The sequence below is a fragment of the Arabidopsis lyrata genome (genome assembly GCF_000004255.2).
Source record: "Arabidopsis lyrata subsp. lyrata unplaced genomic scaffold ARALYscaffold_7, whole genome shotgun sequence".
NCBI classification, from domain to species: domain Eukaryota; kingdom Viridiplantae; phylum Streptophyta; class Magnoliopsida; order Brassicales; family Brassicaceae; genus Arabidopsis; species Arabidopsis lyrata.
This window is the reverse complement of record NW_003302549.1, coordinates 10,640,434-10,655,046: the sequence shown is the minus strand read 5'-3', so window position 1 is coordinate 10,655,046 and position 14,613 is coordinate 10,640,434. Positions and strand designations below refer to the sequence as shown.

General features: G+C 30.2%; 2 protein-coding genes across 2 annotated transcripts; one reads left to right on the top strand and one right to left on the bottom strand.

The window, feature by feature from the left end:
• The first annotated feature begins 4,157 nt into the window (after positions 1-4,157).
• On the top strand, positions 4,158-5,392 carry LOC9304053 (protein DOG1-like 3). Its single transcript, XM_002869981.2, has one exon. It carries the CDS (start codon positions 4,418-4,420, stop codon positions 5,261-5,263), a length of 846 nt encoding a protein of 281 aa, XP_002870027.1. The 5' UTR covers positions 4,158-4,417; the 3' UTR covers positions 5,264-5,392.
• Positions 5,393-7,204: 1,812 nt separating this feature from the next.
• On the bottom strand, positions 7,205-9,241 carry LOC9306098 (CBL-interacting serine/threonine-protein kinase 12). Its single transcript, XM_021019415.1, has one exon. The coding sequence runs from the start codon at positions 9,001-9,003 to the stop codon at positions 7,537-7,539; it is 1,467 nt and encodes a 488-aa protein (XP_020875074.1). The 5' UTR covers positions 9,004-9,241; the 3' UTR covers positions 7,205-7,536.
• Positions 9,242-14,613: the final 5,372 nt, after the last annotated feature.

Below are 14,613 nucleotides of genomic sequence, written 5' to 3'. Positions count from 1 at the left end.
TTGTTTTGATTGAATTTCTATGGTATTTGTTAGATGCAAAGAGTATAGTGTTTACTCTAGTTATAAAAAATTCCTGGAAAATAAAATTAAAATTTTTCTAAACTTTATAAATAATTTGAAAATTATATATTTCATTCAAATACGTGAAAAAACTTAAAACAAAACTAGTGGTAGTTGATAATTGGTGTCCCTTCGGGACATCCAATAAATTTGGCAATTGGTAATTTGTTGGATCTTTATATAACTCGAATATTCATTATTGACATATGGATTATCAATGTTGTGTAAGCGGTAAGCCCATAAAATGAAATGTTATTGAACTTTGTATTTTAACAGCTACAATGTCTAACAGTAAGTTAAATGAACTATAGTTAAAACGAGTATTCATTTTCGTTAGTCCATAAAGAGAGCTTTGGTTGTTTCAACTGGTTACGAGACGTTTGGCTGTGGCACGAAAGATTTGAAGTCAAATATGCTTCGGCTCCAAGGTAACCAACGGCTGATATTCTAGCTAAAAATTATCATGATCCTACTCTCTATTTGTATCACTCGTATACTCCAAGTCTCATTACTTTTTTTTTTTTTTTTTTTTTTTTTTTTTTTTTTTTAACTCATACCTTTTCATTAAATAAAAGAGGGAATTACACAGTGATCCTCCAAAAGAGAGACGACCTACAGTACAAACAGAGATTACATCAATTAATCTACTGGAAAACACCAAACCAAGTGACCAAAAGAGAAGGCTCAGGAAGAACAATCTTCTGAGCTCTAGATAAGGGATCAAGATGACATCGTAGAATGCTCTTGATCTCTAAGATTAACGCAGAGGACGGCTTGGAGGAGGAGGAATGAAGTCTTGAGTTTCTTTCTTTCCAAATGTAGTACATCGAGGCTTGATAAGCGAGTCTTAGAATCCAAGCCGTGTTCTTGTCGCGGCAAGGATTCTTGAGCCATCTCATTACTTATGTATAGTGCATAACCGATTACATGTGTTCTGCAAGTTGATAAAGAAGCTATTTTACGAGCTTAAAAGAATCTTATTGATTTCTGATCGTCAAAACTTATTTAAAAAAATATATTAAAATCTCACGTCTAATTAAAGGAAAATGTTGTATTTAAACCTGACAAGTTGCTGGGTACGTTTTTATATTTCAACAAAAACGATATATTTTTTAATTTCAAAATTAAAAAATGTTTAAATAAATTATCTAAACGGTTGATTTGAGCTTAAAACTACATTGATTTAAACAAACCTAATCAACCATTTGTTTTCACTTACTTAGACGACATGAGAGCGACGAGGAATAACGTTATATTGGTCATTTGAGTTCATAAACTCAATACAATGATAACAAAGTTGCATTTTATTTTTACCAATGTTATTTCGTCTTTGACAAACATCGTTGTTTTGTTCAGTTTAGTGACTTAAATGACCAAAACGACGTCGTTCCGTTCAGTTTATGGACTTAATGACCAAAACAGGTCATTTGATTAAGATAAAATGATATCTCATTGTCATCATATCGTCTAAGTGAGCGAAAATAAACGGATGAATTTAAGTCAATGTAGTTTTACGTTCAAAATTGATAGTCTGGCTAGTTTATTTAAATTATTTTGGCGTTGAAGTTGAAAAATATATTATATGTTTGTTGAGATATAAAACGTATTTTTTAATTTGTTCGGGTAAGTACACCATCTCATCTAATTAAAATCAAATATATATATATATATAATAGCAATCTCAACAAATGTGTTTTGCTCCTCTAAACGATTGCGTCTTTTTATCGCACCCTTTCGTTTAAATATTTACGGTTATTTTTGTGGTTGTATATTTTTATCGCATCTCTTCGTTGAAATATTTACGGTCGTATCTTTTTATCGCATTGTTAGCTTAAATTTTAGTTAAAAAACCAAAATTTAAATCTATATATATAATATGAGACGTAATTTTAAATGAATGAATATTTTTCAAAAAGTTGCAATCTGAATAAATATTTTTACGGTTGCATTTATTTATCGTAACACCTCATAAAACAATTTGAATCATTGCAACATTTACTTTATTTAACAAACAATTGTAATTTTTATTTATTTTATAAATAGTTAAAACATTTAATTTTTTAAAACTAAAACTATATTTTACGGTTGAATTTTTTTAGAAAGTTGTGATCCGAATAAATATCTTCTACGCTTGCGTTTTTTTATCGTAACTATTCGTAAACGGTTGCAACTGTTTAGTTGAACCATTTTAATATTTAATTTATTTCACGAACAAATGCAACTCTTGGTTTATTTTATAAACCGTTATAACATTTAGTTATCTACAATTATGTCTTTCGGTGTAACTTTTTATAAACTATTATTTCAATTTTAGTTACTAAAATGTATTTAAATAAAATTATAACTGTTTAATTGAACCGTTGTAATATTTGGTTTATATGACAAATTATTATAATTTTTTTTTATGAACCGTTGTAATCTTTAGTTTATTTGACAAACCGTTGCAACATTTGGTATATTTGACAAACGATTGCAACTTTTACTATAGATGATATCTACGGTAGCCTCTTTTGGTTATAGTTCTTATTCAAATTTTTATTTTTGATTACTATTTAAATGAATATGTTGGTACAGTTTAATAGAACATAGTAACATTTGGTTTATTTGACGAACCAATAAATATTTTGGCTTATCTGATGAACCGTTGTGACATTTGGTTTATTTGATTAACCGTTATAATATTAGATATATTTGATGAACCATTACAACTTTAGTTTATTTGATGAATTATTACAACTTTAAGTATATTTGATGAGCCGTTGCAACATTGCCTTTTGTAATATATTTTTGAGAACATTAACTGAAGCTTTTTTTTTTGAAAAAAAAAAACTAAAGTTATATCTGTTCATTTATAGTATTATCTTGTCATCATGTTTTATTCGTGTTTTTATCACAAACACTTGGTTTCATTAATTTTGTTTTTACAAATAATTTTTTATATTTAAACTTTCATGTTTTTTTAACTCTATATATATATTTTAAAACGAAAAAGTGGTGTAAATTTATTATTTCTTTTTATTTGATATTTTTCATAAAAAGTTACATTTTTGCTATTTAGCATACATGTAATACTTTGTTATCTATATCATTATTATTTTTTTCTAAATAATTATCGATTTTGGTTATTTGTTAAATTTTTCGAAGATTGTCTTTTTTTAACATAATACAATTTAAAATATTACGTTTTTTATTGTAATATTTTGATGAATATATTTATATAGTTATATTTAAAATTAAAAAATTATGTCTACTTATTATAACTTTTTGTTAAATATTTTTTATTTATTATCGCATTTTTTTACCATAATATTATATTTTCTATTATTAAAAACCTTAATAATAATATGATAAAGAGTTTACGTCTCTTTATCATATTTTTTTGTAAAATCTATATTTATTAAAATATATCTTTATTAATTTTTAAAAATAAATTGTTTTGAAACTTGTTGTCTCAATTCATTATGACATTTCGTTTGATATATTTTTCTTTAAATTTTTTTTGAAATATTTTTGTCGCGGAGAGTCTAAATCCTATTGTTACATAATAAATATACTATATAAAAAGTATATATGATAATGAGTTAATGTCCACTCATTTTGAATTAAAAATCTATTATGATATATATATTGATACTGCAAGTCTAATAATAAAATTAAATTTAGAGATAAATCATGTAAACCATCATTTTAAATACCACGTGGTATATATATAGTCTAACATCAAATGAGTTTATATTAATTAAAAAAGGTAAAAAAAAATAAACTATGATGAGGCTCAAAGTAATACGTACTTTGGAACATTATATTAATGTATGTTTGTTTAACCATTATTTTCGGAATTCTCCTACAAAAGAAGATATTTTTGTATCTTTTTTCATGTCGGGGGGATATTTTGTATCTTTGATATACTTTTCAAAGTGAAATAGGTCCAAAATGATTTTGTCAAGCACTAGTAGTCTAGTATATATATATATATATATATATATATTTTTTTTTTTTTCACTAGTAGTCTAGTATTCATCCGTGCCATTTTGTCTGCTTCCGTCTAAAATTATTAAAGAGAAACTTTTTTTTTTTTTTTTTTAATTATTATTATTAAAGAGAAACTTCCATTGAAGAAAGGTTTAAACCACGATTTTTCAAAAACCCATCGTATCTTGTTTCCACGAACCATCATATGCATGTTGTTATAATTACAATTACAGTTTTTTACTTTAAACTATATGACGACAAAAAAAAAAAAAAACTTAAAACACTATATTATAAAAAGATATGCATACATGCACCAATCCAATGTATATAAGACTATAGAGGGAGTAACGTTAAAATATATTCACGAACTAACCAACGAAGAGAGATGGCGACTAGTTCTTCGAGTTGTGGGATTGAACAACTTCAAAAAGGATGTTACTATGAGTGGATGAGTGTACAAGCTACACACATAGTTGATCTCAAAGAAGCACTCACGAGTCATCGATCCAAAGACGATCACAAGCTTGAAGAACTCGTTGGTAAAATCGTCAATGACTTCCAAAAATACACCGAAAAACGATCCGAGCTCTCTCGCCGAAGCTGCTCTAGCTACTTTGCACCGTCGTGGAACTCTTCTCTAGAGAACGGTTTACTATGGATGGGAGGATGTCGTCCTTCGTCTTTCATAAGAGTTATTTACTCTCTTTGTGGATCCCAAGCTGAAACGCAGCTTTCTCAGTATCTTCTCAAGGTCGATGAAAACGTCGAAGAAAACCAAGGTGGTTCCATGAGTGATCTTAACGCGACGCAGCTTGCAAAAATCAATGATTTGCATATACAGGTTATAGAGAAGGAAGACCAGATAACAAAGAAATCGGCGAATCTGCAAGAGGATGTTGCGGATATGCCTATCGCCATCGCGGCTTACGCCACGGATTTGGTGGATGGTGACATGCTGGTGGAGGATGCTTTAGATAAGCACGAGGAGGGGATGGCGGTTTTAATGACGGAAGCTGATAAGCTAAGGTTTGAGACGCTTAGGAAAATCGTGGAGGTTGTTACTCCGGTTCAAGCCGCTGAGTTTTTGCTCGCCGGTAAAAGACTACACATATCATTGCACGAGTGGGGAAGAGTTAGAGAAGAGAGACGTTTTGGGTGTGCACGTACGGATGCAGCCGCTGCCACGGGAGGAGCAGGAACCAAGAAGTCAAAGAGATCAGCCACTTGTTGATGTAAGTGTGAGTTTGAAGTTGAATATATATAACTTGTGTAATATTTGTCTAAGTAGAGATCATATATAAGATCGATCGTGTCTAAGTGTCTTTATGTGTAATATGTGTATGAGAGTTCGACTAGTTTCGAGATGATGCAAGCATAAGCTTTTGCTTTTGTCTTATATAACGAATAAACAAGGTTTTATCAAGAGACTCGAATTCCTTTTTTTTCTTTTTTTTTATAAATATACGAATAAATTGTGATGGTTTCGGTCTAAACACCATCCTGTTTGTTCGCTATCAAATTACTAAAATGGTAAGTAAATTTTCTTGGCCAACTTGATTTTTTAGTTTTTGTCTTATATTTCCTTAAAGAACTTCTATTATATTTTAGATGTAATGACTCAGGAATATAACTTTTAACTCTACTGTAATTGTAAACATTTGTAGTTTACAAAAATATTTTAGAAGAATTTAGTATATAAATTTTTAAATATTTCATTAAAATACGTTGAACACCTAACCAAAACAAGTGTAAATTGACAATTCGAATTTTGTCTGGCAGTATTGAATCTTTATATCATTGGAATATTCCTTTTTAGTTTTTAGATTATTTTTCCAAAGTAAAAACGGTATATACAATTGGGCAAAAAGATGGAGAGATACTTATGAATCAGACAAATCAAAGACTCCAAAGGTTACAAAAAGGTGACATCTACATCTCCCGAATCGAGTAAAAGGATTACGTGGTAACTACATCACCTTGTTCCCCAACACGCTAGCGAGATGGAGACTGCAAAACGCCTAACCATCTCTTGTTTCTATTTAACATAAATATGAATTGCTATCATACTATGTATATTTATTAGCATAGAATGTTTGAATCGTTTTAGCGTCCAACTAATCTCAGAGCTAAATATTTTTTTGGCTTAAAGTTTTATGCAAACTTAAAAAGAGTTTAAGCCGAAACTCATGATACCAAATCACCCACTCACACATGACACAACAACTTTGTTCATAGACAACAAGATATTTATATTATTTCTTGTTTTATCTGTACATATATTTATAATTATTATATTAAAGGGACATTGACACATTATACCACTATAGTAATTGTTATATATGCAATTTAAAGCTTTTCTAAAAAAGAAAAGACATTTTCATATGGGCTTTAATGGGGCATGTGGGTCGTGCTGGTAAATTAGGTCACCAGACTCACCACTTGCAATTGCATTTTATTTTTGGTTTTATATAGTCCTTATTTCATTGGGGAAAATTTAAATTTTCGCTTTAATATTAGAGACAATTTTATGTTTCTTATTTCCTCCAACAAGTTACATTTTTATTTTCACTAGTATTAACTAATTCTAAGACACAAAAATCCCAAATATTGATATTTTTCTTATTCCCCCCCAAAAAAATCAGGAATGAAAGAAAAAGAAATAAACATAGGGGAAAAAATAAAGAAAGACAGATGATGATTGAGCACATTCAAACAAAATATCCAAAAAAAGTTAAGAGTTTGTTATATCATCAATGCATCATCAGTCATCACCAACATATATGCTTTACACTCGCATGTAAATCGAGCAAAGCTTGGCCATATCAAGAAACAACAGTTTTTGTATCCGTGATTGTCAAATCTTACAAATATAATAATTTTCCCATAAAGAGACAAATATTTTGCTATCAACTCAAAACCAACTTGCAGAACAGTAACACAAAGACAAACACTTCACATGGTTCTTGTCAATTTCTTAACCCACAAATAAATAAAATTCCTCATACAAAAATAAACTTCACCATCAGAATTTCCCACCATTAAAATGCTCAAGAATCAACAAGAATAAAAGAACAAGAACATTCTTCTCTTCTTGTTCTTACCCATTTTAGCAAATTAAAAGACAAACCAAAAACAAAAATAAAACCAATTATCATATATCAAAAAGTGGATATTTTTTTTAGAAGAAGAAATGAACTTTCTTTTATTTATTTCATTGTTTTTATACATATCAAAGATCTGATTATGTGAAACTGTTTACAATTCTCCCATTACAAAAAAAAACTGCTCAAAGGTTAGTAAAAAACATAACTCAATTTCTCTAACAACTCTCTCCAACAGAAACATAGTGTTACATAATTCGATTCTAAATCTCACCAACCCTAAGCAGCTTTTTGTTTTTCAATTCAGATTACAAAACCCAAAACTCCCATAAGAACAATATGAAGGAGAATCAAAACGTATACATACCCTCATGATCTCTGGCTTTGTAGTCTTTCAAGTCTTCTATTCAGTGTCAGAAGGCAAGAAACAAACGGGTGGAGAATTCGCGATCGCGGTTTCAGTTTCATCAACCGCAGAAACCATTACAGGCTCAGCTACTACATCATCAGCTGTCAAATTTTGTAACTTGGGTTTCAATTCGTTGTTACAAAACTCTTCATACTCTGTTTTATCTCCTCCTTTCTTCTTGACTTCAACAACAACCAACGATGGTGTCAATTCGAATATCTCAGCCGCAATCGTCAATGGACCTTTCACTCCTTGTCTTGAACCTTCGAGACTTACCCTACAATCCTTCTTCCTCACGGTAAAGCTCACAACTTTAGCAATCTCTTCCAACTTCGATATAATCTTCGAAACCGGAGCTCCCGAAACAAACCTAGAACCTTCACCATCGTCATCAAACAACCCCGATAAATCAAATCCTTGCGAAAACGATATGATATCGAAAGCATTCAAACTCGCAGGTCTAGGCAACCCCCCTACTCTCCTTCTAGGCTCCAAATACTCAATCTCTGATTCAGAAACCGCGGAATCTCTATCCGATTCAGACTCCAACTCATTATCATCAACAACATTACATAACTTATCATCCTCCACATAAAACTTAATATGCTTAAACCCTTTCTTAAACCAAGAATTCTCCATAATCTCAGGGAAAGTAAACCGTTTCTCCGGATTCGTCTCCAAAAGCTTCGACAACAACCTCGTAAGCTCAGCAGAAAACCACCTAGGACACCTAAATTCCCCTCTGTAAATCTTCTTATACATAGCCATAACATTCCGATCATGAAAAGGTAAATAACCAGCCATCAACACAAACAAGATAACACCACAAGACCAAATATCAACTTTAGCAGCATCATAACCTTTCCTCGCTAAAACCTCAGGAGCAACATAAGCAGGAGTACCACAAAACGTATGAAAAAGCCCATCTTGACGAATCTGATCAGAGACAGCACTAAGTCCAAAGTCAGAGACTTTAAGATTACCATTCTCATCAAGCAAAAGATTCTCAGGTTTCAGATCTCTATGATAAACACCTCTCGCGTGACAGAAAGTAACAGCAGAGATCAATTGCTGGAAATATTTCCGAGCTACTTCTTCTTTAAGACGACCTTTAGCTACCTTATTGAACAACTCACCTCCACGAACATATTCCATCACGAAATAGATCTTCGCTTTCGTCGCCATGACTTCGAATAGCTGAACAATGTTTGGGTGACGAACACGTCGGAGAATCGAGATCTCGCGTTTGATGTGTGCGATTAAACCTCCTTTGAGAACTTTCTCTTTGTCGATTACTTTGATTGCTACGCTTTCTCCTGATTTCACGTTACGTGCGAGATAAACCTTAGCGAAAGTTCCATGGCCGAGAAGCTTACCCATTTCGTATCTCCCGAGAATTAGAGCTTGTGGGCTGCTTCTCTCTTTAGGTAAAGACGTTTCTCTTGTGATTTTCTCCGCCATTGATGAAGAAAGTTTGAACCTTTTTTAGGGATTTGGAGGATGAAGAAGAGAGAAGGTGGAGAAATCGAGATTCTGGGCGAGACCAGCTCGCAAAGATTTCGAATTTCTCACCTGTTGATTCGTTTGTTTGAATCTCTCTCTCTCTCTCTCGTTTTGTGAATTTTTCGAGATTGTTGTAGAAGAAGAAGTTTCTCTCTCTAAGGACTTTCTCTTTCTTCTGTATTTAGGGATTCATCACTAAAAATAGCATTGGCCTCTGTTTATATCGTCGCCGTATATATTTAGGAATATGCTTATGATTTTTTTTTTTTTTTTATTCTTATGAATTTTGTTGAGTGTTCCTCTCAACTTAAAAGTCACTTTTTTTTTTTTTTGGTTACAAGTCTTGTGACATCGACTTGGGTATATAAATAACTTTATAAATTTAATGTAAGATTTTGTGTTTAGTGATATTCTTAAGTACTGTGTCGACTAGATTTAATGCGTTACAATAACTACTAATCATTTCCCGACGATATATAAGTTGTTTCAATTCAAAATATAAACTAAGATTAATAAGTTAAAAAACAATATCAACTTATCATTCTATATTATATTATTTGATGATCATCATTCACGTGAAGATACTACTCCCTCCGTTTCGTTTTAGTGGTCGTTTAAGGTTTTTTCACACAAATTAAAAAAACATTAAATTTACTGTTATACCCTTTATTAATATATTTTATAAAAAAATTTATTGGCCGAAACATTAAAACAGTATGGGATAAAACTGGAATTTTCACCAAACATTTGCATCGAAAACCTAAAACGACAACTATCATGAAACAAAATTTTAACTCTAAAACGACAAGTAAAACGAAACGCTCTCAATGTTAATTATTTCATTGTATTTTAATATTTTGTTTATTATTTATAGCATGTATTCTGGTTTCTTCGAACGAACAGTATTTATCATGCCTCTCATGCACCAATTATAGACCACTTGTTTGTTACAAATACGCAGAAACAAAAAACATAAAGTCACTATCATAGTTTTGTTTTGCTATAATTCATTTTTAGAACCGCTAATGTCAAACAATAACGCAATAAAACGATCAAATAAATGAATTGATGTTGAATCATACTATCAAATAATTGTTGTGGTCCATACGACATTGTTCCAAATACAATGTTTCTAAAAATCTTTCAAATTGTAGTACCTTACATTATAAACGCTTTTAAATGATGAATTTTAAACTTTGATTAATCTATTAGGGAAAGACAATTACGTACCAATAGCTAAGTGAGTGGGTCAAGTTGTTGGTCTCGAGACGAATCTAGATCGTAGATTTACGTATGAGTATCAAAATAAAATATCACGTAGTACCATATAACATAATCCACGTGGCGTAAATATGACATCATTGTTTTCTGTGGCTGTATTATTCAAACGATACTATTCCCTCCGTTTCTAGATTTCATATATATTAATAAGCAATCATTCTTAAATTATTTATCAATTACTTTTTTATATCAAATATTTTTTAATAATTTTGAACCAATAGTATTAGAAAACAGTTAATCATTACATCTTAAAGTTTACGATATATTAATTTTAATCAATAAAAAATAAAATAAAAACTTAAAAAATTAAATTATGTGAAACAAACTAAAACTCTATAGAACATCAAATATCTAAGAACAGAAATAGTAGTTAATAAGATTTGTTTTCCACGTGGCAGTTATTCAGCGATCGCTTTAGTTTAAGTGCCCTCGATTCTCGAGTTTTCTATCTGGTAAGTGTTAGGTTCCACGTCATTTGATCAGAAAAACAGCTGTGAGTTTAACCACAGCCGTTTGATTGCCACATGAAAATGTTTTTTTGTTTTTATGTAGACTCACAGAAATTACGGCAAAACTCGGTCGAGAATCCATATTATTAATTCAACTATGAAAATAGTTTCATTAGAAATCTAAATTAGTTTTTGTTAAGAAATTACGAGAGTCAAATCTACTGCAACGGTTGGTGAATAAGGACGGTGGGATCGTAAGTCAACGTACGTAATGGTGGTCGGTCAAGAGTTTATTATAAGCAAGAGAAATTATCATATGAAACAGGTTAGATAGTCCATTTAGAACGATAATGATGTCAATGATATTTTAGATAGATTTCCTTAATCATATCTTAAATGAAACTTACGAATATCTAAGAAACACAAAGATATGATTAGTTTTCTCCTTCGCAGTACTAATTGGTAAATGTTCCACACTGAATATTGAATATCAACTTTTCTATAATGGAATTGTGATTGGCACTTGCATTAAGTTAATAATTTCACATAGATTTACAAGTTCAAATGATAAAATAAGTTATATAATTCCACGTAGATCGTACGCACACATTTTGTTTACATTCTTTAACGTGTTGCATGCTAAGTATACAAGATATACCTTGGAACAAAAGAGGCAAATGCCTCCTAATGGCCCAAATTATATATATTATGTTTAGAGGATCCCAATTCAAAATATTACTCGTAGTATTTTGGTTCAACTATACTTCTCTTCGAGGTTCGAGCCTTTGACGCTACTTTGAAACAAACTTTCGCATTTAAAGAATATTATTTTTTCTTCCTAATTATTTTATTAAATTTGTAATTTGAACTTATCAATCCTATTAAAAGAAACTGAGAAAGCTGCCGACGGTTGTTCAATCGTTTATGTTTTCCTCCGCCACGATTCCGGATTTGGACAGAATCTCTTTGAGAAGTCTCAAGTCTTGGTTGTGGGTTCGTATGGGACAAGACATACCAAAATATTTGGGCCTCTATGAGTTATTTTGGTTTTGCCTACTATATATATATGGGCCTATATAAATCTCTATAAGAAAACACAAGTTCCGTCAATGAGATATATGGCCATAGATCACATATTTGCAATTGCATAAGAGAAAAAAATAATAATTCCATAATATTAATCAATACTCGAAATTTTCTCAAACTCTTGTTATCAAAAAAAAAAAAAAAAAAAAAAAACCTTGGCTCGAGGCTAAAGAATTATCTTGGATTTTGTCAAAAAGAGTTATTAATATTTCGCCATTTTAGTTACTTTATAACAGTTAACATGGAGTTTTAAAAACATATAAAAGGTAAACATTGTGCCAAAATCTAATTAACAAACTATTCTAACCACTCTTTTATCTTTCTTTGTAGACTTGTAATGTACAAAGAAGAGTGTTTTCATAAATCTATGAGCCTTATATTATAAAAGCCCATTTTTTCCACTAGTTTTATAAGCATTGGGTATGGAGGGCTAAGTTCCAATGGAGGCCTGAAAAATGTGAACATCATAATGGTGAAGTGCACTCTAAGGACTCTACGTTCGAAAACAGCATGAAACTATCTTTCACAAAAATATTATTAACAAATTTTTTTTAGAAAAATAATAAAGACAGAGAGGCTGAGAGTTATATAAGAAGTTTGACTAAATAAGTTTGCAGCTTTGACCAGCCCACCTTCTCCCACCGACTGCCAGCCCATCCGTCAAAATTTCTATCTTCATTTCCTTACAAATATTTATTCAATCCCTTCATTTCAAATTTATATAGTTTTCTACTCGTAATGTAGTCTAAATCTAAATACTCTAAACTAAATAAAAGGTAGAAACTAAATGAAATTTACTTGAATTTGTAAATTATATTCATACTTTCGCAATGTTATAAATGAATTCAAATATGATCATATTATATAATCATTTTCTTTTTGCTAAACTACATATTATATAATCATAGTTTTTTTATTTTTTAGGAATTGCCCATCATTATTGCGTATGTTCAACATTATATCATATATTGTAAGTAATACATTGTTGTTATGATGTTGTATAGCATCGACGTTATGAAAACATTTATAACTTGTAATGTATCTTAAATTAATTATTTTCACATCGTTTTCCAACCATATAGACGTCTTTAACGTAAGAAAATTGACTTTCTATGTCTTTGAAAATTAGTCCGGTTTACAAAATGATCTTTGATTATAATTTTTTAATGATAATAAAATTAAAATAATGTAAATGTTTTACCAAGGATAAACCGAAGTTAAGAAAATAAAAATCAGATATAGACAAGTTCAATGGCCAAACTAACGGACACATGACAATAATTTAGTTGGAATGCTTGAAGAGATGGCAAGAATATGCTTCAAGAGGTTATGATATATGAAGGGGTTACCTCTTAATTTTTTCATTTCTTTTGCCGACGGTTAGCTGTTAGTTAGGAAAAAGAATTTTAATTTTAGGGTTTTCTCTAGCTCTTCCCTTTCGTACGAACCCAATCATTATTCTCTTCTTTATACTTAGCTTTGCCTCTCATTTTCATGTTATCATCACATTTAATTTCTCGTTAAATAATATATCGTCAATGAAAATGTTATGCAAATTATTAGTTCTTCTTCTTCATTCTCTGCCTTGGCTCGAACCTCAATCACATGGTGCACGTTATTGTGATTTCCCATACCTCAAGAGTTATTCAAGATCCATACAAAAAGATAATATAATCTTTTATCTAGTGTAGTTTTCTTCATTATTCACTTTAAAACATTATGTTATATATATACAAAATATAGACAAAAGGCTTCTTGAGTGAGACCGCTTTTGCTCCGATTCATTCTGCTATACTCCAATAGTTTTATTACGGTATATAACAAGAATCGTGGGATTTGTTTAATCCGTACAATGAAAAATAAAGATATACTTCAATAACTTAATCATTTCTATCGAAAATAAACTATCTATATTCTTGTCTCATTGAAATAGTGCAATGAAAATAAATGTAAATTATGATTCTATATAAAATAAATAGTATGAACTTACAAAATCGCACAATTGTTTCTCAAATTTTGCAAGGTTCACTCACGTTTACATTTTGTTTTCTCTGCAAAGCGAGTGTAGTATATGAAACATTTAAATCTGGTTGCTGTTGTATATACGATTGGATAATACTTGTATCGACATTTAAATTATTGAGCGTCAAGATAATTCACAATATTTTGTAATGTAAATCCATACAGCCAAAAGTATGTATGTCCCATGCATAATTGAACAAAAAGAAATTATATTAATATTTTTTTGTTGTCTTCTGCAAATGCTAGTACTGCTATCATTATCATCATTGATTTTAATATTGATGTTTCCAGAAAAAAATAAATAAACAAATATAAAGAATATAAGAAACACAATAAGTAAAGCTACACTATTAGGTAATAATTAAAGCTCATTTCAAGTCTAAAATTTAAATAGAAAATAAAAACATTAAAAAGTTAAGACCAAAGAAACATAAATGCTTTATCTTTCATCAATGTCAAAAAAGAAGTTTTCCCACCAAATGGTCAAACTTGGATCTTTGACAATTTTGTTATAGTTCATCATCATGCTCTAACTTTTCTTTATATAAATTCCTAAGATGTGTTTTTCTTTTTTTTTATAACTTTAAACCTATTTGTGCATACATGTAGATGTTTTACACCAAAATTTTTTTGGGTATGTTTAATTGTAGTTAACTAAATTTTTGGATTAAAAAAAAAAAAATTGGATTTGGAATGATAAGTCTTTTTCAGAAAATAATGCGATACTAGA

What these genes read in the sequence shown, in the direction of transcription:
- LOC9304053 (XM_002869981.2), top strand. Translation starts at nt 4,418, where the DNA reads ATGGCGACTAGTTCTTCGAGTTGTGGGATTGAACAACTTCAAAAAGGA.
- LOC9306098 (XM_021019415.1), bottom strand. Translation starts at nt 9,003, where the DNA reads ATGGCGGAGAAAATCACAAGAGAAACGTCTTTACCTAAAGAGAGAAGC.